Source organism: Manis pentadactyla, chromosome 6 (genome assembly GCF_030020395.1).
Source record: "Manis pentadactyla isolate mManPen7 chromosome 6, mManPen7.hap1, whole genome shotgun sequence".
Taxonomy (NCBI): Eukaryota; Metazoa; Chordata; class Mammalia; order Pholidota; family Manidae; genus Manis; species Manis pentadactyla.
The window spans coordinates 102,862,004-102,888,288 of NC_080024.1; the positions used below are offsets into that span (position 1 = coordinate 102,862,004).

The 26,285-nt window shown below is 43.3% G+C and overlaps 1 protein-coding gene across 1 annotated transcript in view; it reads left to right on the forward strand.

The window, feature by feature from the left end:
• Positions 1–26,285, forward strand: part of CHST9 (carbohydrate sulfotransferase 9) — a 202,087-nt gene that overhangs the window by 165,580 nt on the left and 10,222 nt on the right. The window contains exon 3 of the mRNA XM_036914248.2: positions 11,249–11,286. Within this exon, the coding sequence (XP_036770143.2) occupies positions 11,249–11,286 (38 nt within the window). The remainder of the gene's footprint in view (positions 1–11,248; positions 11,287–26,285) is intronic.

Below are 26,285 nucleotides of genomic sequence, written 5' to 3' on the forward strand. Positions count from 1 at the left end.
GGGTCCCTCCTGTGCAGCCCGGCACCACGTGCTCTCTCTCTCGGGTCCTTCGCGCTTCTGCCCAGAAATGCTGACATGGCCTCCTGACTTGCCCTCTGCCTCTGCCTCTGCCCCGGCCCTTCTGAAAGGCATTTCAACACAATGGCCACAGTGAGATTTTTATAAATTTTGCAGTTATTCATTGCTGAGAGTGAAGGGTGTTGAATTAACTTTCTGTAATCATTTCATAAATGCTCTGATACATGTGGAAGAGAACTTAGGCACAAATATTTAAACTGAGTGGCTTTCACCGCCTGCTTTCTGAGAGGGACCCTTCCCAGTGGCGGTATTGTTATGGAAGAAGCACAACACGCCCCATATATGCCCCGTGACTTTAGCCAAGTGCTGTCATCATGCCTCAAGGGTGAGTTTTTCACAGAGCAAATATTCCCTAACAGAGGAAAAATAAAATCCTCCATAGGAAGTGAATGTTATCAAAGTCAAGAAGAAGGGGTTTTCTAGTTGTCCAAGATTGTGGTTGGGGATTCGAACTCCCTGACTTGGTTAACAGAGAAGGAACGGGCAGGACAGTAAGAGGAACAAATGAGCATTTGAAAGTCTTGTTCATACCGCGTGGGAGTGTTTGGACATAAGAGGGATGTGGGAGAGGCGCTCCCTGCAGTGCTCTGAAAGAGTGGCTACCGCCGGCTTTTACCGAGAAACTCCAAGGTTATGTTCTCTGTTCCTCCAAGGGAAAAGAAAAGGAAGGGAGATTTTAAAATAAAATTGTAAAGCAATTCATGTATAAAATGGTTCAGGGGTCCATAAGTACAAGTTACTTTGTCCAGATTATTACTTTCATATCAAGAACCAGATTTAACCAGAGACACACGTTTTTCAAATGGGAAGAAAAAGGAAGCCAGAAGAGAATTGTCAGCGTTCTGAAACAGAACAAGCAACACATTCTCCTGCTAAGTAAAAAAGTGGTGAACTTTAAACCCAAAACTACTTTTAATAAAAAGCGAAAAGCTAAGAACCAATTATGGTTCAAGTGAATAATTAATGAATTCTCCTCATTAATTTTATGATGTAAAGTAAGTATTTGACTAAGGGAGAATTCACTGTGGTACAACCAGAGATCATGGTCAGCCTTGTGATTTCTAGCCTTTTCTGGTGTTAAAACAAGGTTGTCACCCCAGAACTGATTTTATGCCACCTCCCTGGGCCATCCTACCACCCTCTCCACTCCCACTCCCTAACTCCAGGTGGAGGGGTGGTTAAAATATACACAGGACCTCTGAAATGTACAAGCCAGCAAATGTCAAAATTTCCCCAAATGTCAAAAAATACACAAAAAAGTAAGGGAGATGAAGAAAAAGCATAAAAATAATATGCTCTCCTGTCGGTATTGTACAGGAAAATATGTGGTAAATTGATCCTGGGAAAATGGGGCCACATGGAGCCACAAGAGCTGCCTGCTTACATTTGGTCTCTGCTGCCTGGTCCACAGGCCCGGCCCACCACATGCCACAGCAGGACCCACTGATCATACAGAGGGACCATTGAAAAAGGCAGTCTTCACTTCTTCCCTCCACAAAATGGTAATCTACCCTATCCAAACCAACTCTCAGGAGGTCTGTTTACATCATGTAAAAGAGCTGGGAGATTGACTAGCAATTACACTACATTAACAGTCCTTTGAGGGAGCCCTAGCCATAAGTGGGTCAGTGTTGATGGATGGAAAAGAGGTAATTGAAAAAACATCTATATAGGCAGTCTTCAGTCTCTACTACTCAAAAAGTTAGCTAAAAATAACAAGCTCACCAAGTTGTGTGTGTATATGTGTGTGTGTGTTTAATATTGCTTGAATTTGAAAAAAAAGACACCCCATTTCAAAAATCTGTGTTTGAATATTTTATAAAAGCTAACATTTTTACCACTTCCAAGGGTGGGAGTGGGAGTGGAGGAGAAATCTTACTTTTAATAAAAATGTGGACCCTACTGTAAGCGACATTGTGAGGTCTGGTGTCTGCCATTGATGGATTGTGTCAGTGTGCATTTGTAGTTTCCCTGACTGTGTGCTAAGGCTTTGACCGTTACTAAAATCTGTGCTCTAGACTCAGATCTGCCATTAGCTTGGTTGGTGTCCTTAGGTAAGTCCCAAACTCCCAAACTTCTCTAAGCCTTGGCTTATAAATAAGGAAATTGGCCTGAGTTTCTTCACTAGAACTTGGAATTGCCTTGGTGATACTAGGATTTATAATAAAGAAATATGTATCTGGTGTTTGTCCCCTTTCCTGGCACAGAGCTCCTAAAAACCTTGGGGTCTCCTAAGTGATGAGATTAAGGTGTCTTTTGTTATGTTAATAAGGTGACTTTCCAATGGCACCTAAGGATGGACGCTGGTTGCCATAGAACCAAGCATGTGATTAAGGAGTTGGAATTGTCAGTCCCACCCCCTTGGCCCCCCAGGAGAGGAGAGAGCCTGGAGTTTGAGCTCAGTCATCAATGACCAGTGATTTAATCAATCATGCCTATGTAGTGAAGCCTCCATAAAACCCCAGAAGGACAGGGTTCAGAGAGCTTCCAGGATGGTGCGCACATGCAGATCCCGGAGAGTGGTGCGCCCAGAGAGGGCGTGGGAGCCTGCCCCAGGCATCAATGCCACTGGGCAGTTCTGAGTTATATCCTCTTATACTAAACCCATAATCTAGTAAGTAAAATGTTTCTTTGCCTCCTGTGAGCTTCTCTAGCAAATTACTCAAACCCAAAGTGGGAATCTTCTTTGGAACTTCTGATCTGTAGCTGGCCAGTCACAAACATAGATGACACCCTGGACTTGATTGGCATCTGAGGGGTGGGGTGGGTGAGGGGCAGTCTTGTAGGGCTGAACCCTTCACCTGTGATCCAATCTCCAGACACATGGGTCAGAATTGAGTTAAACTTGTGGGACACTTGGTTGGTATTGTGGAGAATTGAGTTCATTGGTGTGTTAAGTAAAAACCACACATTGGAACTGGTGTCAGAATCATAATCTTTGACTCAAATCCAGGACCACAGAGAACATAACTCTGAATCCAAACTTCTAACTTGCTCGTTCTTGAGAGTTAATCCTTGTGTTAGCTTAGAGATGGTGCCTCTTCTTATTCAAAGCGGATCATCTGAAACTTGACTTTCATTACCTACAGAGGCACCAAATTATTCAAATATAAATAAAACACGGTTGTTTCCTAAAGTTCTAATTTGTTATTTATTTCCCTCTCTATAGTATAAAAAGAGTCTCACATTCTGAAGCCTCCCCTGTCATTTCTCTGCAGAAGATTGCCTGATACTGATCTCTTTCCCGAGCTCACTTTCAGCCTCCTCCAGGATGTCTTTCCAGTATTTTAAACTTAACAAATCTAAACTGAGCTAATCATCTTACCTCCACCGTTACTCACCAGATTTACTCTTTTCAACCGGCCCTATTTCCTTCTTTGCCTCTTTGCTTTAGAGCATCTTCTCCCATGTAACCAAGTTTGTGGTCTTGGTCATCTTTAATTCCTTTCTTTTTAATCATCCTACTGCTCCAATCTGCCATCTGAATTGTTAAGTCATTCTACTCACCCAATGTGTCTGACATCCACCTACATTCTTCCATCCTTACTAGTATCTCCCATTCTCAAGCCATAGCACTATTAGATTAATCTTCTTAAAACAGTTTTGATCACTCTCTGGCTCAAAAAGTCCGCTATGGTTCCCTTGGACCTGTAGGACCAAATGTCAAAATCAGTCCTTAAGTATTTAGGGCCCTCCATGAAATTGGTCCCTCACGTGTATTCTGCCTTGCCTCCTATCGTCACTAATACACAGACCACACTGAGGTCAAGCAGCAGTGTCTGTGCTCCCTGCATACCCCCATGCATTTCCCAGCTCTGCGCTCTTGCTCATGATTTCTTTTTTCTGGGTGAAATACCTTTCCGCCCATCTGTTTCTGGGAATATTTTACCTAGATCAAATGCTGTGTATTCCGTGGAGCCTCCCCAGGTCTCCCCACCAGAAATGACTCTTTCTCTTTTTTTATTTGGGCACATTCAATGGGAATTTCCCATCTCCCTCATTCTTTTTGGGGCCAAGGAGCTTAAGGAACTATAAACCAGCATAGAGGCCATCTGTACTCACAGCACTGTCCCTGTGCACTAAAGTCAAAGCAGAGACGAGAGGAGTGAAGCCACCTGCTAAATGCCATACAGCTGGATGGTGGCCAAGCCAAGCCTGGAAGAGCCTGAAAGCGAATCCATAGCCATTTCTAGGACCCCAAGATTTAAGTACTGTTTGACTGACAACCTGCACAGTTTACTAATAAAGCCTTTACAGCTCCTTGATACCATGTTGTTACTTTTTTGTACACTCATCTTGTTCCCTCTTCTTTACTTCTGTACCTTCAAAGCACCTCACATATTGCCCAGAATACATGCTCACTAAAATGTTGCTGTAGGATGAGATAAGTGAGTTTTACTAGAGTCAAAGCATCTCTAGGCTTGGGGATAATCTGAAAATCCTTGAAAATCCTTTGGCCTGAGACCATGGCTGTTGAGGTCTCATCTGTTCTTTTCTTTATTTTAACCAATATTTTTTGGGTGGTTCAAGTTACACATTCAAGCTCATAAAACTTGAAAATTTAATTGAATACTCCAAATATGTTTATAGACAAGGGAAAGAAGCCTGCATTAATGCATCAGTCTCTTGGGTTGAATTAAATTTCCTTTGACTCTAGATTGTTAACTCAAACTCATTATTTCACTATATTGGACCATCACTGTAGGCACCGCAAACACTTTCTAACATGCACTAAGAAATAAATAACAATCAATAACAGCAACTTAATTTTTCAGTTCATACCATAAACTATTTCTGGGTACTTTCCTGCCTGTCTTTCACACAGGTGTGTGTGTGTGTGTGTGTGTGTGTATGAACGCATACATGCATACTCACATGGCCCAACCCACACATGTACAGGCAATTCACCCACACGTTATCCTTGAAAAACGAATGAGTGCAGCTCCAGAGGGAATTCTCTGGTGGTGGTGAGGAATTAAGTCATTCATTATTATGACAGCAATAATTGTTACTACTATTGTCATAATTATTTAAAGTCCAAGCTTGATGCCCATTTCTGCAGTAGAGCTATAAACAATGAATACCAAATTTCAGAATATCAGGAGATCGAGGTAGTAGCTATATATGACACCCAAAGGTCCCTCTTTCCAGAAAGCTCTTGACAGGGGATAAAAAGCAGCTGATGGTGCTCTTTGGGACAAAGTGGAGAGATAACATGCCTGCACTATATAGACAATATGTGGTCTTATTAGCCATCTGTCAGAAACAGACTGACTTCAGCCAATGGTTTATATCAAACTCATTTTCTAGACAAAGAAACTGAGGCATGACAGAGAATGAAATACCAGCACCGAAAGAGGGAATCATGAGCTCCCGTAACTCACTTAGCCCCGAGGTTCCTGGCCCCTCATCACTTTTCCTCTGGGTGTTTCCGGGCATTGTTCCTTCAGTTCACCCTAGGTTGGAGGGAGGCACGGTGGGTGGGTTTGATTGATACAGCAATCTGCATCTCAAGGCATCGCTCGATGAATACAGTGCAATGGAAGGCTACTCTCTCGCAAGCGGGTTTCCCCCTCTGGGCTGACTTAAGAAACTCATTGATGTCACTTCCTTCCTCAGTCAGCAAGTGAATTTTCTTTAATTCTCAAGACCAGCTGTCCGTGCTGTCAACAGAAAGTTATTAAAATTCCTTTAAAGTGAATAAAAATAGCCTAAAAGCAAATGTACTTGGTAACAGGAAAGAATCAGTATGCAAAGTCCACAAACCTCTAAGCAAAATAATGTTGATCCAACCAGAGATTTCAAACATTGTATATTCAAGATGCTAGAAAAAATAATTAAAAGATGCTAAGCCACATACTTCTTAATCTTTTATTAGCAAAGGCTTATGCAGTTACAATTTATCCCCTAAATTCCATTCCTCTTCTTCAAATTTGATTTGAATAAATTTGGGAATGACATAGGTTCTCCTTACATGGGATTCCCTCCTTTCTTCTCACATCAGCCAAGGAGCATTTGCATCTCCACCAGCCTCAGACCGTCCATAAGCAAGAGAAAAAATATATCATTAGGCAAAATCATAACCACTGGGGCCACAAATAATTATATCATTATATATTTTAATTTATTAGCATTTTAATCACTTGAGGAGATAATTCCCCTCATATTTAAACAGCTGAGACTCACAGACATAGCCTATCTGGTTCCTGAGTCCCTATGATCCCCAGTCAGCCTTCCTTGTTACCCGGGGAACCAGCCTGTGCCTTCCCCCTCGGCCCCCAGTGTGGCTCCTACCTTCCACCTGAGCTATACATGACCCGGTACCTAAGTCCTCCAAGACACGGATATGTTGCCTGCCACTTACATTATCAACAGTCACCCACTTCCTCCTGACTGGGACAGACACCACGAATCCTGGGCTCCTGACCTTTTGCCAGGGAAACTTGTATCCAGCCTAGCTTGTCATCCCAAGATATAGCTCAGGTCGGTGTGCTGGGTTCCTACCTGTAGCTGGGGCTCTCAGGCTAGGCTAGCCCTGCTGCTGCCCAGGCCACCCCACCACGCAAGGCCCTTAGCACACATGCTGCTCCTGTTGGAGGATGGCTGCCCTGCTCTGAACATCTTTGCACACCCAGCATTTAGGGATCTGACACCTTGAAAGTATTTCGTTTTTAGAATGAATGTAAAATATTGGACTCCTACCTTTGTTTCGTAAAGTTAAGGGAAATAGATAAACAACTAATAAGTCTGTAGGTTTGAAGTACTACAAATGGTCCAGAGGATCTGAATTCAGAGAAATTATTTCATGAGTTGGGGCCTACTGTTTAAAATAGACCTTAAACTGCAGATTCTTGCCAATCTGTGCATGGTTTCTGAGGTCTGTGAGCAGCCTGCCTGATCCCCTTTGCTATGTGTTGGCATTTTTCTGAGCAGCAGATTCATAGCTACTCTTAGATTCGCAAAAGGGCCTGTAACCGGGAAGAGGCTAAGAACCATTGTTTCACACTATTTAGGCATGGTATAGAGGCTCCCCAGAATTTAAAAATATAAATACCATATGACCTTCTAACTCCATTTTTGGGAATTTACCTGAAGAAAACAAAATCAAATATATATATACACTCCTATGTTTATTGCAGCATTACTTATAGGAGCCAAGATATGGAAGCAACCTAAGTGTCCATCAATAGATGAATGGATAAAGAAGATGTGATACATATCTATAGTGAAATATTAGACATAAAAAAGAAAGAAATCCTGCCATTTGCAACAACATGGATGGTGCTGGAGGGTATTATGCTAACTGAAGTAAGCCAGGCAGAGAAAGACAAATACCATATGATTTCACTTATATGTGGAATCTTAAAAAATAAATCAAACAAACAGAATGGAAATAGACTCATAAGTACAGAGAACAAACTGGTGGTTGTGATAGGAATGAGGGTGGAGGGGATGGATGAAATAGGGGAAGGAGGTAAAGAGGTACACACTTCCAATTTTAAAAAAAGGAATATAGTCAATAATATTGAAATAATTTTATATGGTGACAAATGGTAACTATATTTATTGTCATGAGCATTTCACAATGTTTAAAATTGTCAAATCACTAGGTTGCACACCTGAAACTAATATAATATTGTATAGCAACTCTACTTCAATAAACTAAAAATAATTTTAAAAATAGAAATTTAAAAATAGTTTAGGCAGCGAAAGAACTTCCCATTAAGTTTTATTCAGTTTGAGGTGCTCAGTCAATCACCTTATACTGGGGAAGGATGGGCCTCACTGCAGAGTTTGGAGGATTTGATACAGTTATCCTACAAGTATGAATCTTTGATAGAGAGGTACCTTCCAGCTGCTGCAGCCACCCCCCAACCTCTAGTCCCAGTGTCGCATCACCTTTTCTGGGCACATCCAGATAGTCCGAGATCATCTTTGCATCTCCAAAGCCTTAACTTCATCACATCTGCAGAGACCCTTTGCCATGGAAGGTACCATCTCTGCAGGTTGTGGGGATGAGCATGTGGATGAGTTGGGAGGCCGTTATTTATTTACCAAAATTGCCAGGTCAGCTTTCATAACCTACAGATATCTTCATTTGAATAATGGGGACAAGCTTATAGAGCTCACTTAACTTCTGAAATTCTGTTCCTTTTCCCACTGTAGGTTTACCGTCATTATCCACGAGTTCCCCTCGCTAAAAACCTAGGGGTTGCTCTTGCTCTCTGCTCCTGGACTTGCCCCATCTAATCCATCTCCAGAACCTATCTCAGAAATGCCACCCACTCCAGGCAGCCCTCCATCCCTGCTCCCACTCCTGGGCTGCGGCCCTGCTCACTCCCCCCTGGGCCCTGGACCTGCTCATGCTCGGCCACCTGCCTCTCTCTCACTGTCAGCTCAACCTCCTCCCCACCACCCAAGTCATCATTTTCAAGAACAGCTTTGGTCACCTCCTCTGCTTTCTGAGAAACCTCTACTGACTTCCCAGAGCCTGCAAAGCCCTTCTTGATCTCACCTCAAGTCAGCAGCCTCCCAGCTGGTCTCTGACCCACTTCCCACAGCCGTACTTCCCACCTGCGATGGTGAAGGCTTGTACTGGGTACGCCTATCAGGAGCTCTCGTGATTCAGCCAGACACCCCCTGCTTGCCTCTGAGACTTCACTCTACCTGCCCCAACTCCCTGGATCATCCCTCTCTTATCCTTTGCCTGCAAAATTCATACTTATTTCATTTTAATCATTTAATCAGAAATCTAGAGACAGGTAGGTATTATAACTCTTATAATAGATGTCCAAACAGGCCAGGGCATTAATTAACTGGTCCCAGATCTAGCATCTAGTAAATGTCAGGGCTGAAATTAGATACCAGGCTGTTGTCTAGTCCATTTCCAAGAGTCCAGTGGGCTGCTACGTGATTGGATGATGATGATTTGATTATTTGTTCTCTTGAATTCCTTCAGATTTCCCTTGGTTCCTAAAGAAACAAAACTGAGATTCTACAGGGCCGCTACCACCCCAGATGCCCCTCCCACCCCAGATTACCCTCCAGCCTGCTTGCCTGTTAACAGCCAGAGTTGAGAGGCTTATAAAAATGCAATCTGACCAAGCCACTCCATTGTCCCGCCCACATCCCAGCCTAAGTGCCCCTAATGCTGACCTCCCATTGCTCTTGCAACGATCATTCATCTCCTCAAAGTGGTCCATGAGCTTACCTGCTGGTGTCTCCTGCCTGCCTGTCGAGTTCCATTTCATACCCCCATCCCTTACTTCTCCACTCTGGCCATGCTGGCCTCCTCTCCATGCCCTGGGCCCCCTGGGCCCCCTCCTGTTGCACGGCTTTGCACAAGCTCTTCCTTCTGCCTGAATGTTCTTCCCCATCTATTTGGCAGTTCTGGTGATCTGATCAAAAGGCCGACCTTTTCCTACAAACCTTGTTGCCTCTTTAAACACTCTGCATATAATCTGACAAAAGAAACCTAAATATTAAAACATATCAAGAGTATCTGATTTGGCAATGCTGTTCTAAAAATGAAGGAAATTTTTCTTATTATCTGGAAACTTCAAGACTGACCTCTGGCATTTCGTCATGGGGGCATGTTTGAACAGCACACCCTCAGTACGGCCATTCCATTTTCTGTGCTGCTTATACTCGGACTGTACCCCCTGTAACACTGAATACTTAGTGCAATTTCTAAATGTACTTGGTATTGGTTGATTCATTGGCTGGTAAATACCACTTATTCATTACATGTCTTTTTTTGAAAAACTTTGGCAATTTCTTGAACAACTCAACACACATCTACCATACGACTTGGCAATTATACTCCTAGGCATTTATCCCAGAGAAATAAAGACTTGTGTTCACATAATGTACATGAATGTTGATCAAAGGTTTACTTATAATCACTAGAAACTACCCAGATGTCCTTAGGCAGGTGAATGGCTAGACAAACTATGGTACATCCATACTGTGGGATGCTATAACAAGGAATAAACACACAGAAATGCACACAGTGACAGGAATGAATCTCCAGAAAACTATGCTGAGTGCAAAAGCCTTTCCCAGAAGGTTATAAAATGTATGATTCCTTTTATATAAAACTCAGGAAAGGACAAAATGACAGAAATGGGAAACAGGTTAGTGCTTGCCTGGAGTTAAGAAGAGCTTTGGAATGGGAGGCAGTGGCTGTGGCTATAAAAAGGCCCCAAGGAGGGATCCCTGTGATAGGAATGCTCTGCACCCCCTCCACCGTGCCAGTATCAGTCTCCGGCTTGTGATAATGTGCTAAACATTTTCAAGATGTCACCATTGGGGAAAATTGGGGAAAACGTTCACGGGATCCATCTATTATTTCCTACAGATACAAGTCACTGCACAATTATCTCAATTAAGATTTTAAAAGAGCATGTTTAATAAAGTGTACATATCATACCGAGATTTTCAGAAGCCTCTAATAACTGCCATGTCACAGCATTTCTTCTTTCCTCTCGCTTCTGGTGGTTTGTTCGTTAGTTATTATTACTAATGATTTTTTTCCTCTATTTAAGACATATAGAACATTGATCTCATTCAGGCTATTTTCACAGCTGAGGCTTATTATATTAGGGTCTCTATTCTTCATAGCCCCACTGTCTTTCCTACATTACTCTGATTTTTTTGTGTCCTTATCAAGAAACCTCATATAAAACCATTGGTCTGTGCTTTAATCACTGCCAGCACCTATAACAACAAAGTTCGATAATGCCTTTCTCATCTTCACAGGTAAGAGAAAAATTGTAAAAAGTAGCACTTCCATCATCTGCTGCTTTAAATCTCCTTGTCTCGTCCTCAGGGTTCCGTGATCTCAGGGGTAGGACGGCACTTTAACAGGTTGTCATTGTTTGGAAACCTTGGACTGGCTGTTGTTCAAATTCTTCCTCGGTCCTTTTCATCTCTTCCCTTCCCTGCCAAAGTCTCACATTCTTCTGGTATCACCCTTCCCAGACTGCCGCTCCATTTTGTATTATCTTTGCCTAATGTGCTGTTAGTTAGGTTTTGACTATTTTTTATTCCCGTCACTGGAGTGGCTGTAAGTGTCTATATCATGAAACCAATCGTTGTTCAGAATGCCCGAGACATTTCATTCATTGCCATACCTTAATGTTGGATTTCTTTTTGTTTTCTCTTTCAGTGACTAGAGAAGACACCCAGGAACATATCACCAAACAGGTATTTCCTCACTTCTCATGAACTGTAACACAGAATTTTGCTTTAAAAGTTAATAATTAAGCTTCTGTAAATATAAGAAAGCAGGGCATTTGCTGGTTATTGGATGTGAGCGATGACATGTTGTTGGTTCTGAGAACACGTAAGTTGATCCTATGGGGATGAACATGTACATTCCTTGTCTCCTGCACTGCATCCCTTCTTCCACACTCAAGGATGGGGAACAGTGACGAGGTGGGGCTCTGCCAGGTCCAACCTGTCAGCAGCTCCTTGAGCATAGCATGGGCTTGGCATTGATGCTGTCGTGGCTGCAAACAGGTAACTTATCTACTTCTCCCTTAACTGAGGTGACTCTCCTCTGAGATTTTCCCAAGTTTTAATTTGCCCCAGCTGGAAGTCAGTCCTGTCCACATAGTTAAGAAGAGAACCCCTAGCAGTGGAAATGTTAAAGTTGACTTTCAATTCTGGTCATTGATTTCTACGCATGCTTAGCCAAAGACTTCCTGTCTTCTTCACTACATTCTTATCAAATATTTCTGCTGACTCATTTTTTATGTTTACTGGTAGATGGACTCACTCGTTATAATTATTTGAGTGGCTTAAGACAGACAGCCACACATACGAACCAGGAAGACCTTCACCAACCCCCGTTTGTCCCAACGCATCTCCTCTTTCCTTAGATAATTCAAGCGGCAGATTCTCCGAATGCTGCCCCTGCCATTAGACTCAGCAAAGGCAGACACTGGCCTGTGGCCAAATATGCTCAGGCTTCCCTCACAGTCACAAATCTCCAGGTCTTCTTTTTCATTGTTCTCCTCCAACGTAAATTATAACTCACCCTTGCCGAGGAGAAGAGTGGGGAATCTACCTTTATACCAGTCAAGAGTACATTTTTCAAAGTCTTCTCCTAATGCACTCCAAAATGAGTTCCAAATTTGATCCCCATTGTCATTCCACCCAAATTAGGTTCTACCTTTACCTAATCTGTACCAGATGCCCTGTAACTCATCACACTTTAGAAATAGTTAACTCATTTGGCGAGTATACCAATACTGCAAATTCAGCAGGCAAAATTTAATGCTGAACCAGGTGCTGTTTTACTTTAAATATAATTGTAAATGTTGACCTGTAGCAGCAGCCATCTTACTCCCTGAAAATGCTGTCATTGTGCAATGGCAAAATCAGTGAGCTGTTTCAAAGAGTTCGCTCACCTTTTGAGCTTAATTTATCACTGTATTTTCTATAATTTGTATGTACTCAGGTGCTTTGGTAAGGCTGAGCAATGGTTAACCAGTAAAGTGTATTACTAGTATTTTTATTTATTTAAGTTACCTAGGGAATACTTTTCCTTATAAAGCAACCTTTTTTCTTTATTAAATTAAAGTAGTCAGTCAAGAAACATATTAAAACCACTTCTTATGGGCAGATTTTCATTTCCTGAATTTTCCTTCTTTTTAGATCTGGCTAAACTAATAGAATTTGTGGACACCAAAATAGAACACCTAATACTTAGAATCTTACACATTGATTTATTGCCAGATAAAATCATAATGGTTTCCAGTCCCCATATGAGAGTGAAATTCCTTGGACTTTAAATAAGAGAGAAGGGTCTTTAGTTTACTAATTACACACTAATTCTCAGAACAGATAGCTGTGTTGTTCAGTCAGTGTCTGCCAGCTGGTATTTCTAATTTCACAATAAAATTTCTATTCTTTCTTCTCCCAAGGAGGGAATTACTCAGAAGGCACAGGCAATACAATTCCAGGAGGCATCTTACACCTCTAATTTATCTGAATTTTAGCAAACATCCAAGAAATGAAGTCATGCCCCTTCTTTAAATCACTCTGCCTCCTGAAGAATTTGGCTTATGAAAAACGTTTTTGAAAACTCACTTTGAGTAATCAATACAGTGCTCTTTATCAGAAAGGAATGTAATATGGAGCATTGCTGAGCGTTCATCTTGCCCCTAAATCCTTCCCCCTGGGCACTACAGATTGAGTAATTAAACTGAAATTGGAAATTTAGTCCTTTTTTTTTTCTCCATTAGGCAAGGTCTGAGTTGCACACACACCCGTGTTCTCAGGACTGTAGTGAAGGAAAAACTCTTGCCTGCGGGCCAATAGCCAGCGTGCATTTTTAGCCCACAGCCATTGTACCACACCTGAGCTCTGAGAACAAACAGCTATTTGAGTTCTCTGGAGGGAACACTGAATTTTTTCCTGTATAATTCACTGGGGAAATTAGTAGGTTTTTTTAAAGTAACTTGTTAATGCAGCTTGTTTACGGGAAGAGGACAAAAATGAACAGTGAACTGCCTGGCAGCTCATGTCCCAGAACAGGATGAATGCCTGACCCATTTCTTCAGCTGTCTCTTTGGCAGTTCAATGCTGCAACAGTTTCCGCTCTGAAAAAATGTTCCTTGTGGGATTGAAATCTCCTGTCAATTCTCTGAATGATTTTTACACTGGTAGATTGAAGAAAATGAAAATACCTTAAAATACTACCAAAGGTACCTTCAAAAGCAAATTAGAATATGGTCAGTAGGAGCATGGGAATATCAAATGTCAACATCTTTTAACTTAACTTTTGAAAACTGTCTTATTATATAGTAGACAGTTGAAACCTATTGTAAATCAATACCTTCTGTTTATGCCTTTTTGTACAGTAGAGAATTAAAGCTCATAGTGAATTAATACTTTGTTTTTATACAGCCAGGTGACAAAGAGAGAACTCAATATAGGCCTCCGTTCTTGTTGAGAGGCTATGCATGTCGTGGGACACTCACACTCAGTCACTGCCCGACTTAAGGGCTTGCCCTCACTGGCTGCCCCATTCAGAGAGAGCCCACGCCATACGTTTTGCCATAAAGCTAAGTGTGCATGCTATCACAAATGGGTGTTTTCAAAACATAGAAGTATGTCATGTCAGTTCTGGAGGCTAGAAGTCCAGGATGCAGTCAGCAGGACCACACGCTCCCAGGAACCTGGAGGGCAGGTTCCCTGCCTCGTCCTGGCTTGGGTGGCAGCCAGCAGACCTCGGCGTCCCTGGCTCGGAGCCACGTCACCTCAGTCTCTGCGTCTCTCGTCGCACGGCTGTCCTCCCTGTGTGTCTCCTCTCTTCCTATCGCTGTAGTCCCGCCTTAATGACCTCATCTTAATTACATCTATAAATGCCCTATATCCAAAAAATGTCACATTCACAAGTCAGGAGTTAGGACTTCAACATATCTTTTTAGGGGACGCAGTTCAACCCTTAATAAGGTAAAAGCCTGACAAAAATCGAGGAGACATCCTCAACCCCTTCTTCCCCTGAGCACCCAGCATGCCCTACGTGATCTCCCCCTTCCAGGTAACCCCTTCTCCAGCCCAGAGCCCTGCTTCCTCCTGGTCCCCACCTGGCTTGCCTGTGGCTTCAAAGACTCTCCTGCCTTCCCTCTACTCCCCTCGGCTTCACTACCTTCCTGCTCATCTTCCATTCGGCTCCACTTAACTCTCTCAAATGTCAGTCATCTTGCATCCCTCCTCTGCTGAAAAACAAAAATTGAACAGAAACAACACCCCCTCCATATTTAGCAGGGATTGTTACCCCTGCCTGTTCATTACCATCAATCCTGGAGCTTCCTTAGTGCAGATTCTGAGGCCCCACCCCACCAACCCCAAGAAGTTCTGGGCCGGCAGTCCTCCTCCTGAAGGTCCACTGGACCCCTAACGGCAGGATGGCCTTCACGGAGAGTGGGGTTCCTTGAGTCTCGAGGCCCAGAGCAGTCACTTGGGACAGACCACAGACTGTGGGTGGAAACAAGGGCCGGGGTTGGCTATTGCTTACTTTAAACCTTTTAAATAGTTAGACAAACAGTATGTGGGCCTCTATTCAGACTCTTGTTCTACGTAGGCCCCAGAAATCTTAGGGATGACCCTGCTCACACAACTTTAAAAATTTTTAAAGTGATTCCAATGGAGAGCCAAGACTGAACCCACTCATCTATCATCTATAGGATAAAATCCTAACCTTTCTATATGAAATCTAAGCCCTATAATCTCATAATCCTTTGGAAAGCATGCTCCTGCCTCCCTAGGCTTTCCCACCCAGCTCCTTTGTGTAAAACTGTTGTGTCCTACATAAAACTCTGCCACCACCAACATACCAACCCCTTTCTCTGCACATACAAAATGAACTCATATTCCAAGACCTAATTCAAATACTGCCTCGTCCATGAAGCGTTCCTTCACCATGTGGCTGAGAATAATCTCTCCCTCTTCTTTGCTCCTGTATTACTTTTCTGCCCCTTGGCTATGGATCCTAGCATTTTCCACTCTACAGTCTTAATTATTTATCCCTAGATGATGTTGTATCTAAATAGTCTCATTCTCGTGGTACAAAATCATGTTCGGTTCATTTCTGTGTCTGATTTACACCTTGCACATCACAACCACCCAACCAGTTGCTGGTCGAATGTAAATTCTTCTGCTCAATCATTTATTTTCCTAGCAACCAGAGGGACCACTAAGTGTGATTAGTCTACTTCCTGTGCAGAGGACTACTTGAACCTATTGTGTCATTGATAAGGCAGGAACCAGGTGTTGTCCTTTGCACTCGCAGGTGCAGAATCTAAACCAAAGACAGAAGGGGTGAGCAAAGATGGCACGTGGTCCTATGAATAATGGTCACAATCAGGGAGAATGAAAGAATCAAAGGGCAGGGAGACCCAGACCTTGATTTCACCTTCATGTTTACATTCCATAATCGCTGTAGGGGATTAAATGGTTTCCATGGGTCAACACTTGGGCAACTAATGTTTTTTTCATTTCAAATGTAAGTATGACAGGGCCATTCACCAATGCCTTTTCAGTGTAGGCATGAACTTTACTGCTAAATTTAAAGTGGGATTGCATTACCCCACACTATTCCTATCAAAATGGCCCTGCCCTCAAGGAGACAATGTTGACTAGAGAGTTTCTCTTTGCAAGTCAGCACTAATGTAGCTAGTAAAGATCTCCTAATTCTTCATAACATTACCTCTTAGAATTGGAAGTTGTACTTTTAAAAATCTATCCAATTTATGAGGCTTTTTTTTAAATGCATGAAAGCAAAACAAAAGAAGAAGTAACAGCACTAATGGTGGTTAACAAAGGAGGATTTATAAAAGGTAGTCTTTGTTAAAGGTCAGATGGCTTCATATCTAGAAAAAGCTTGGGTGTAAATGTCAGAGGACAGAGATTCACCTCTTTAATCAGAAGCCAAAAAGTTAAAATATTGTGTAATGGTGTCTGTAGAAATAGACAATAGGCAATAGTCTGTGGATATATATTGTTGAGACACAGGCAGGATGAGAAGTGGCCATTGGGTGTTTTAAAAGCATGAACACCAAGAAGAAAATAATGATTGGAATGAAGAAAACTGTTTATTAGCCAACTGCAAGATCTATTAGCAATCAGATATGCAGATAGTTCTCACTCAAGCCTCAAAATGCTTGTGAATGATTCCAACCAATAATTGTGCTTGTCACTCAATGCTCCATGTCATTTGCCACAACAGCCTATGAGGATGCATATTTTTATCTCCTTTTTATACAGGTGGAAACTCAAGCTTGACGGATTTAGTAATTTTTCAGGTCTTGCCATGCTGAGCACTACATTAATAATAATAATAATAATAATAATAATAATGGTTAGCATTATTATTAGGTTGCTTAATGAGCTTTCTGTGTTTAGGCACTATGCTAAATTTTACATCAAATTATCTCATTTAAACTTCATAGCAGTAACACTGGAGATAGGTACAAGTCAAGGGATTCATGGTTAGTGAGGCTGGTAGCTTGTCCAAGGTCACACACCAGGATCGAAGCAATGTATCTCTATGGTGTAAGACTCGTCTATGCTGATGTAAATATCTTGACTTGAAGGCACACAGCTGGTGAGTCGCAGAGCCAGAATCTGAATCCACGTGTATTTCATTCTGAAATCCTCTCTGTCCACTACTGTGCTACAAATGCCACTACTTGTTTTGGAAGTTGTTCTATTAATAAATGATCCCACCTACGACCACCCGAATCAGCACCCCAATTCTGACACCAATATGAGACCCTCGACTACAGATACTTATGATGTAGTAGGTCTTTTTCTCAAAGCATTTTAACAGTCAAGATAAGCACATACTCTGCAGTTCCTGTTGAGCATTAAATTACTTTTTTAATTAAGTAAGTTAAAAAAAGCCAAGTGAATCTGGCCTAAGAGAAAAATTATTTGTCACCTGAAAAGAGATTAAAAACTGGAAAAAAAGTACATATTGGGATAATCTTGGGGTTGCCCACTGGCCATTTTCCTCAGCAGAGCCCAAACAGACATATCAAGGACAGGAATTGAAATAAAAACCTTTATCCTCAGCCAACTATAAAAATGTTCCCTTGTTCTTTCATTTTCCAGAAAATACCTTATTTCTAAAAATTCTTTTGTTAAGTTCTTCATAATTAGTAACAACAGAGTCATTGTGCATGTACTCATGAGGGAATATGAGATCCTGAAACTCTGTGCTGAACACCTACTACTTCTTACAAAGAATAAATAGTCAACATACCATCTAGCACAGGTGAATCACACCACCTGAGATGTATCACCAACAGGCCAGTGAAATCGATTCCACAAGTGATTTCCTAGAGTTTCACTCCATTTTCCTCCGAGTCGTTCTAGTCATCTCCCTTCCTGCTTGGTGGCATCTGTACCTGAAAATGAGGAACTGGGTAACTGAAATTTTTCAGCTTAGCAGATTTTGTTAGCAAGATGGCCAGCACCATCATTTGGGATTTCTCTCTCAGCACAGAGCAACAAATCTCAGAAGCCAAGTTCCACCGGCCAGGCACAATGGGCAGAGACCCTTCAGCACTCAGTAATTCAAAACACCACCTCTGGGTACAAAATCTTTCTTTCACTTCTTGATTTAAAGCTTTGATCAAAATGGGCCACTGATTTGCCATTATGCTTCAATATACTTCCTAAAATGCACTAATGTTTTTGTCCACCTTTAAAGCATTTTATCCTTGTTTCTCTTTCTCCCCGTGATAAAGAACGGAAGGAAGAACTCAGCGAAAAGTTGATATCTTCTGGAATTGTAGGAAAGAGGCACTTGAATTGTCACCATTTTGAATACATGTTGCTGGTTGACTTTTTAAAAATTGTGTTTTAAGGAGTAATCAAGGAATCAGATATATTTTTATACAGTATATAGTTATCATTGCTTAAGTTAAGATATATTCCCTGTAATGATGCTAAAAGACTATTTCCTTTGTGTTTACAGACTGAAACACTTTCTAATCTTTAGCAGCTTGAATTTTGCTATGTCCAACATTTGGCCACAGTAAATATTTCTAAATGCCCAGAAAGAAAAAATAATAAGTAGTAGTCCCTAATGCTAGGGCAATTCTGTAGAATCCGTGATATATATAGTTTAGACCCCTCAGGGCAGGCCCCCAGGCATCCATCTACTGACTTCCCTGATATTGTGTGTAGAATTTTGTGTGTCTCTGTATTTTGCAGAGGAAATGCTTCCGTGGTCCTTATGAGAACCTCAGGAGTGAAAGAAAATATCCTAGAGAGCTTTTCGATCTCTCCCTGGAGAAACATATCACACTGATCTCTTTTATTATGCATAAATTGAAACCAATTTTACTTAAACTTTATTTTGAAAGTACCACTTATCAGAGAAGAAATTTCTGGGAAGGAAAAGGCATACAGGCAAGTAGGGAAATTCGGAGTACCAGTAGAACCCCAGTGAAAGCTGGCTTGTCTTTATTATTCTTAATGTGGAAAGTTATTATTCACAGACGTGTTGTGTTACATTCTGGGGTCAATCATCAAACAAGGAAGGAATAAACAAGATTCTTCACTGTTTCATCACTGGTATGTGCCTTGCTCAAAATGTATTAAAAGGGAAAATTTTCATCATACTATTACTGGAAAATTCAATTAAGCCAATGTTCTATGGATGTGGAATAATGTAATTTACTATGTTGAGTGATTAGCCAATCAGATTTCTCTCATTTTCTAAGGCAATGGATTGACTAAAATGTGACCATAAACAAAATAGATTTTATTAGGCATAATCTTCTTTGTAAACAAATGAAATTAATTCTTTGCCCAACCTAGCGCTTTGAAAATGAAAGACCAAAATTGAACACATGCTTCCAATTTTGGTTCTGTTACTAGATGACACTTAATATAAAAGTTACAATTTAACTTCCCCTCAAGTATTCCATACTTGAAACTAAATGACTCTTAGAAATATGTTCATCAACAGATGGGAGCCACTTATGGCCTCATAAACTCCAAAGCAAGTGAAATTATCTCAGCAAAATAGAAAGATTGCAAGAGAGGCTCATCTGGTTATCTCAGAGCTGATTAATACATTGAATAGTGGTTCAGTGGCACAATGACTATGGACAGATAATCACCCTTTTTCATATGAGGGAAATACTAAGGAGACAAATGCTAGTGATGTATGTTTTTAATCAATCGATAAGCAATTTCATCATGTGCCCTGTGTTTAGAGCATTGCTCAGTACAATGGAGGTTGTGGAAGAAAGAGGAAAGTCCCAGCACGGAGCCTGTTCTAAAGGGATTTTCAATCTTGAAGAGAAGATGGACATACCTTAAACGATGCACAGAATAGCAGTGTGTGTGTTATTACCTGCTTATTAACTACACAACATAGAGAGGGTGGGAGTTTAGAGAAATCAACAATCAATGGAAAGCGGCCAGGGAGGATCATGCAGCACTTTGAAGACCAAAGTTACTCAGATTTGATTCGACGGGAAATGGTGTGAGGGCACCAAAAATTTTGGAGTGGAGAAATGACCTCAGGAAAATTAGTGTAGAATTTTCTTAAAACTGTATCTGGTGTTTTTCGCCTTTGCTCCATCTCCACTGGTAGCAGCCACCAATCCCTCTCCGGGCTCTGATGCATCCACTCTCACCAGGCCCCAGTCCACACTCCAGTTGGCCGGCAGAGTGAGCTTTATAAAATGTCAGTTACATCACGTCAGCCCTTCCCTGCCCCATCTAATCCCCCCAGAGGCTTCTATTACACCTCTGATAAAATCCGCAGTCCTTCCCATGACCTCTGTGATCTGATATTTCTACAAGATGTGGTCCCGCCCTCCTCTTTGATTTCATCTGATGTCACTGGGCCCTTCTCAGTCATGCAGCAGCCGCACTGGCCTTGCCTCTGTCCTTCCCCCTGGCCAGGCTCATGCTAGGCCCCTTTGCACTTGCTGGCCCCGTGCTCGGCTCCAGATTCTGGTTCCTTCTTGTCATGCCTATCTATGCTCAAACTGCTCCCCAAATGGATCTCCCTTAGACATCTGTGTTGACACAGACTGCACTCTCCCCCATCCCTCATGTTCCATTCCATCACTGTTTTGGTGTTTTTGTCATACTTATCACCATCAGAATTTGTCTTATCCATTTGTTCATTTATTTGTTCATTAACCTTCACCCAGAAGAACCTTGGTACCAGGGAACAGGACTTGCCAGAGTCATTTGTACCTCTAGCCCCAAAGCCATTAACAGAACACGTATTAGATGCTCAATAAATACTGCTAGAATGAATGTGTTGCTTAATTAATTCTGCCAGTAAGCCATGACCATAGTCTGGGCATGATAAAAAAAAAATGTGTCCAAATATCAACAGTGAGAATGAGTAATTTAGGGAAAAAAATGAAGAGTTTGGTATAAAAACATGGGACGTGAACTAACAATCTAAGTAAGACAAAGAGTAATGCAAGATCCCAGTGATGCCAGGGTTCTTGTTTGCAGAGTCAAACAATGAACTCAGCAAACAACCAAGGTAGGAGAGCCAGGAAGAGGCTTTCATTGAGAGATACAGTGAGAGGACAGAGCTAGGGGACAAGAGAGTCCGTAGTGGTACAATGTCTAGGGATTTTATAGGCAGTTGAGGATTTTTGGAAATGTGAAAAAAAGGTTAGGGTTATGGACTTGTTAAGTGGTCCCTGAATATTTAGAATTAACTTAACACAAGGAACTTCCTGCTCTGATTTCTCCCAGAAATGGCATCTTAGTCTGGGAGCATATCAAACAAGGCCGCCTGACCAGCCCCCAAGGTGGGCTGAGGTATTGTTTGCTGAAGAGTAAGTTAAGAATCCTGCTTCTTAACTTCTTGGGTATTAAAATGCTATCTTATCTTTAAGGTGGAATCCTTCCTGCCTTTTACTATGTTGTTTATGGCTGGGCCTACATGCTAAATTAGTTGCCCAGTTTGCAAATCACCTCATCAGGTCTGAAGGAGGAAAGACAGCACATAGGCCTGGGCCTTTTAGCATGCCAAAGTGAATCTTACACATGATTACAAATGATTAGTATAATAAAAACATGTGTTATCTTCTTTATTTGGGGAATATTACCTGATCTCACTGAAGAATGACTTTATAGCTTAATATTTAACACAGAGTTTTGGGAGAGGGTTTCCTTGCATGCAGTTACATTGCTCTGACTGTAAATATCCTGCCTTGCTTTTTCCAGAGGCCCTCACCCTACTCTGACTACACCCACGGTACCTGTCTCACCAGGGTTATTGCAGAAAGGTGATACTCTTCGCAGAGACATAGAACTTGTGGCTAAAAGCCATGTTTAATGAATATACACTACATGTCAGGCATTATCTACTTATTCAATTTATTGTTTACAGTTCCGTTCAGCAGGCATGATACTCTGTTTTACAGGAGGAAGGTCGAGTCAACTACCCCCATGTTGTTCAGTTAGGCAATCTAATCTAGTGGATGCTGTTGATTTGGTAGAAAACCAATTTAAGATCAATTGACAGTTGCAAGTAAACCACAAATAGGGTTAACATCTACCAAGTCTAGTCTTCAGCACTTCCTCCCTTCCACTTCGCAAGTGGCTGGGCTGATGTAGGTGTGGAATAGGTATCTCACAACCAAGGTCAACACACTCTTACTGATGGCAGAAAATAGATGCTTTCATTCAGTATATAAAAGTCCCCAAGAAGACAACATCAGGCAGCTAGTGTGTTGGTAAACGAAGGCCGGGAGAACCAGGTTCCCTGGTAACCTGGAGTTTACCAGTAGTTGGAAGTAACTTCAACTTGACCCCTTTCATCCCTGACCCAGGCACACAGCTCACAAATGCCCACATATTATTGTGTTTTCCCAGATTTGCAGCCAGTGAATTGCCAAGATGTAAAATAAGTTATCTTGAAAAGGCAACATGGATGGAATGGAGACATGGTCACCCCATAGGCACCAAGTCTGGATATATGTGTTTCTAATGAGTGTAAAGGCAGACAGAGAAATAAATACGCCATGAAGATAAGGACCTTTTGTTCCAAAGCTGGCATTAAAGCTGAGCAGACGATCACAGTATCTGTGTGGTTTGTGCTTCCCAAGGAGATACCCAATGTCCAGGCAAAGTTAGCTTACGTCGTGGTTTTTCTGGGAGCCAGAGGCCATGCTGAAGTATCTGAGATTGTTCAATAGAGCATCAGTTCTTGGTACCCACCATATACAACTCACACTGGGGAGGGAAGCCCCAAGTCGGTGATGCCTGCTGCCCACCTGCCTGGAGCTGACTCAAGCATGTTCGGCCACCGCCGAGTGGCATGGTAGGAAGGATGGTGTTCATCCACATCTAATAGTGAGGGAACAGTGTTCTAGCTGCAGATGTGGTGGCACGGGGAGCCCTGGGAGGTGAACGTGTTCTATGGTGAGAAACCCCAGCTTTTGGAGCCTGAAAAGCCTGGACTTAGTCCCAGCTATAGCAGTTGCCAGTTTTAATTTGTAAACTTAGCAAATGTAATGGCAACATGACCATAACCCCCTGGCAGAGCCGAGGTGAGGAGTCACTGTTTGCACAGCCCCGGGCCCACGTGAAGCACTCTGGCCATATTATCCCAAGCCTACTCTCACCCCACATGCTCGCCCCACCATTCCGGCCCAAGGGCTTTCCTGAACTGAAGGGGACTGGAGCCCTGGCAGGGGGCAAGGCGGGCAAGCTTCCCTGCCGGCTGGTATAAACACACCCCTCCTTGCCCAGGAGAGGGCACGCTCGGGACCTGGGAATCTCAGGAGAGGGATCATGAGTCGCTGGGAGGCAAGAAGCTCACCCCATTGGCCTGAGGGATGGTCTAGAAGTGCTCTGGTCCATCCCCTTCATCTGGTCACAGTGCCGGCTATAGACTGGGTGCTCGCGGCCTACGCTGATGGGAGATCCTAAGGAAATGTCCTGTGTAGAGCCTGAGACTTCTTTCCCCTGCTTCGGACAGTTTTCCATGGTGTGGGGAATAGTGGAATTGATAAGCTGTGATTTCTTTCTGAGCAAGGGACACCAGGATGCATTTGTTCCTTCTAAGGAACAGGTCACAGAACCGTAGTGAAGAAAAGGGGATGATGACGCTGTGTCAGAAGGACCTTCAGAGAATTATGCTTGCTTTGCCATATCTAGAAATAGTGCAAGTAGAATACTGCCTACCAGTGTCTCAATGTAAGAGCATTGTGCTGGGATGTCACCAGCAGCCCTGCCAGTGGCGTGCTGCTCTCCCAGCTGGCATTGCTGTCCCAGGGCTTCTGCTGCTTTGGACCAGTGGGCAATGGGTGGGGGAAGAAAGTTCCCCTATACACTGCTTCCTGGGACATGGGCTCTGCCCAGAGGAAGGAACAGAAGAGATGGGGCTGCCAGCGCCCCCCACTCACAGTGGCAATTGCTGGTTGCCTTTACAGAAGCTGGAGGCTTCAGATGGCAGGTGTCCCTCTGCGACCCTGCCCTGTCCAGGAGAAGCTCATGTGTACCAGCTCTAGAGAGTGAGGGTGCACAGACCCTGGAGACAGCCTCAGGTTCAGGGGTCAGGGCCAGCACCTCTCACACCCAGCCTTGCAAAGAGAGGGGTCAAAGAGGAGCAGCCACGGCTATGGCCATAGTTGCTTCTTAGCAGCCATTTCCATGACATCTTGAATTTAGCGCAGTTGTCTTCTGGAAAAGCAACCCATTTTGGAAACCCCAAGAAGCTTCATATTTTTGGTTAATAAAATAATATTCTTAAAATGAAATCGATAAAACATATCAAATGCTTGAAGAGATCATACCATACAAATATCCATTTGACCATGTAGCAGCGCTCTGTACTCTCCCACGGCTCTCCGTCCTCTGCCTTGCTGTGAGTTCATGTCTTGCATTCTCCCTTTGCATTCACTTTCAGACTGAAATCTCACAAGGAAGAAACTCTCTCATCACGGTCTCTGGATCCTCATGCATGAGCTCGTGCCTAAGGCAGCCCCGTCTTCCTAGCCCAGGGCCCAGTGGCACCAGAGTGTGAGTGGCCTGCCTGAGACTGCCAGGGTGGAAGCAGGCTTGGGGGAGGCAGCCTTGAGGAAAGCTGAGTTGTCAAATGTGCAGGCGGGCCAGCCAGAGGGGTGTGCGTGCCACTCAGGGGTGCTGACGCAGGCAAATCTGATCCGGGGCTGGCAGATGCTCAGGCAAATAAGAAAAGTGGAGTGTGGCCTGCCTCCCGGCACTGCCGCTCACAGAGCTCAGGTGGCTTTGGACTTGTCGGCTCTGGGTGGGGAAGAAGGAGGCCCTGCTTCCTGCAACGGGCTCCCCCACCACCCCATGCTGAGCAACTCCACCGTTACCTCCCTCAGCTCTCCTCTTGGGCTCTGCTTCTCTGTATGGCTGCTCTTATTTTTTTCTCTTTACCAATAACTAGCCAAACCCCTTTTCCAGTCTAGAGTCCAGAGGAGAGATGGACTGATAGGTAGGGCCAGTTAGTATCCACACACCTGGACAGAGGCTGTTGCTCCAGGCCCTCCTGCTGGTTGCCAGCTGACCTATGGACAAGCTGCCCCCTGGGCAGGTGCCCGTTACTAACTGAATTGATGTCCACCCCTGTTGCTTCTCACAGGGCCTGTTGCCACGGCCACTTCGGCCTGAAGTTGGGGAGGCAGGCATTCTGGATGACATGTCCAGGGCAGAGGGGGAAAGTCAGGGAAGAAAGGCAGAGGGACAGGATACATTAACACTCTGGAGACACCTACTGCATGTCAGACACTGTACTAGGTACTTTATAACTGCATTTATCTAATTCATTCTCAAAAAGACCATTTTTTTCTGCCAATCAAAGTGTCAGAATCTAAGGACTGAGGTTTTAGCATGGCCATGGGAAAATAGGCCCAAAGAGGCCTCTTGTTCAAAGTTGCTCATAGGCCTTAGGACAGCCTGCTGTGGGCAAAAGAGCTCTTACAGATCAGTATGGTCTCGTTCCTCAGTAAAACTGGGATTCCATCTAGCCATCAGATTCATTTTATGCTTCTACACACCAACTCACATCACGGATACTTGCAAAGGGAAAGGGGCAGGGGTGAATCTGGGCATTTGGGATCCTAGATCCCAACGAATGCTATCACTTCCATTTCAGCATGTCCAAGAACAGACAGCACCCTCACCTTAACACTGAGAAGATGGTAGGTAACTGGCTGTGTAACAGCACTGGGCATGCCCGCACGGTTTCCTTCAGAGCATTTCCTCGCAGCCCCTGTGCCTCTCAGCCAGAGGGCAGGGGAGCCGCAGGAGGGGCAGGTGGGGTGGGGGGAGGCCTACCTTGCCCGCCTGTAGACTTAGCTGGAACTACCAGACCTGTTCCCCCAGAAGCCTTCCCCCGGGGCTGACGGGATCTGGCAGGATAACTGGAGCGCGTGTTGTTCCCTGGCACTCAGAGTTCGCCCTCTGTGGAATTCAGGCCCAGCGCCTAGTGTGCTAACTTGCTTAATAATTCCCCCCATATTCGCTGCCTGCCCTTCCCTATCATATTTCCCAGCTCTCAACTCTAAATTAACAACTTGCCCTCAACTCCTTGACTCAAGGTCTGCTTCTAGGGAAACACACATGAAGGCCAGTCCAAAAATCACCCAGGTAGGTGGATGACTTGGTCGAGCGGACTCAAATGCTGTGTTCTTAATACTTTGCTGATCTATCCAGCCACCACA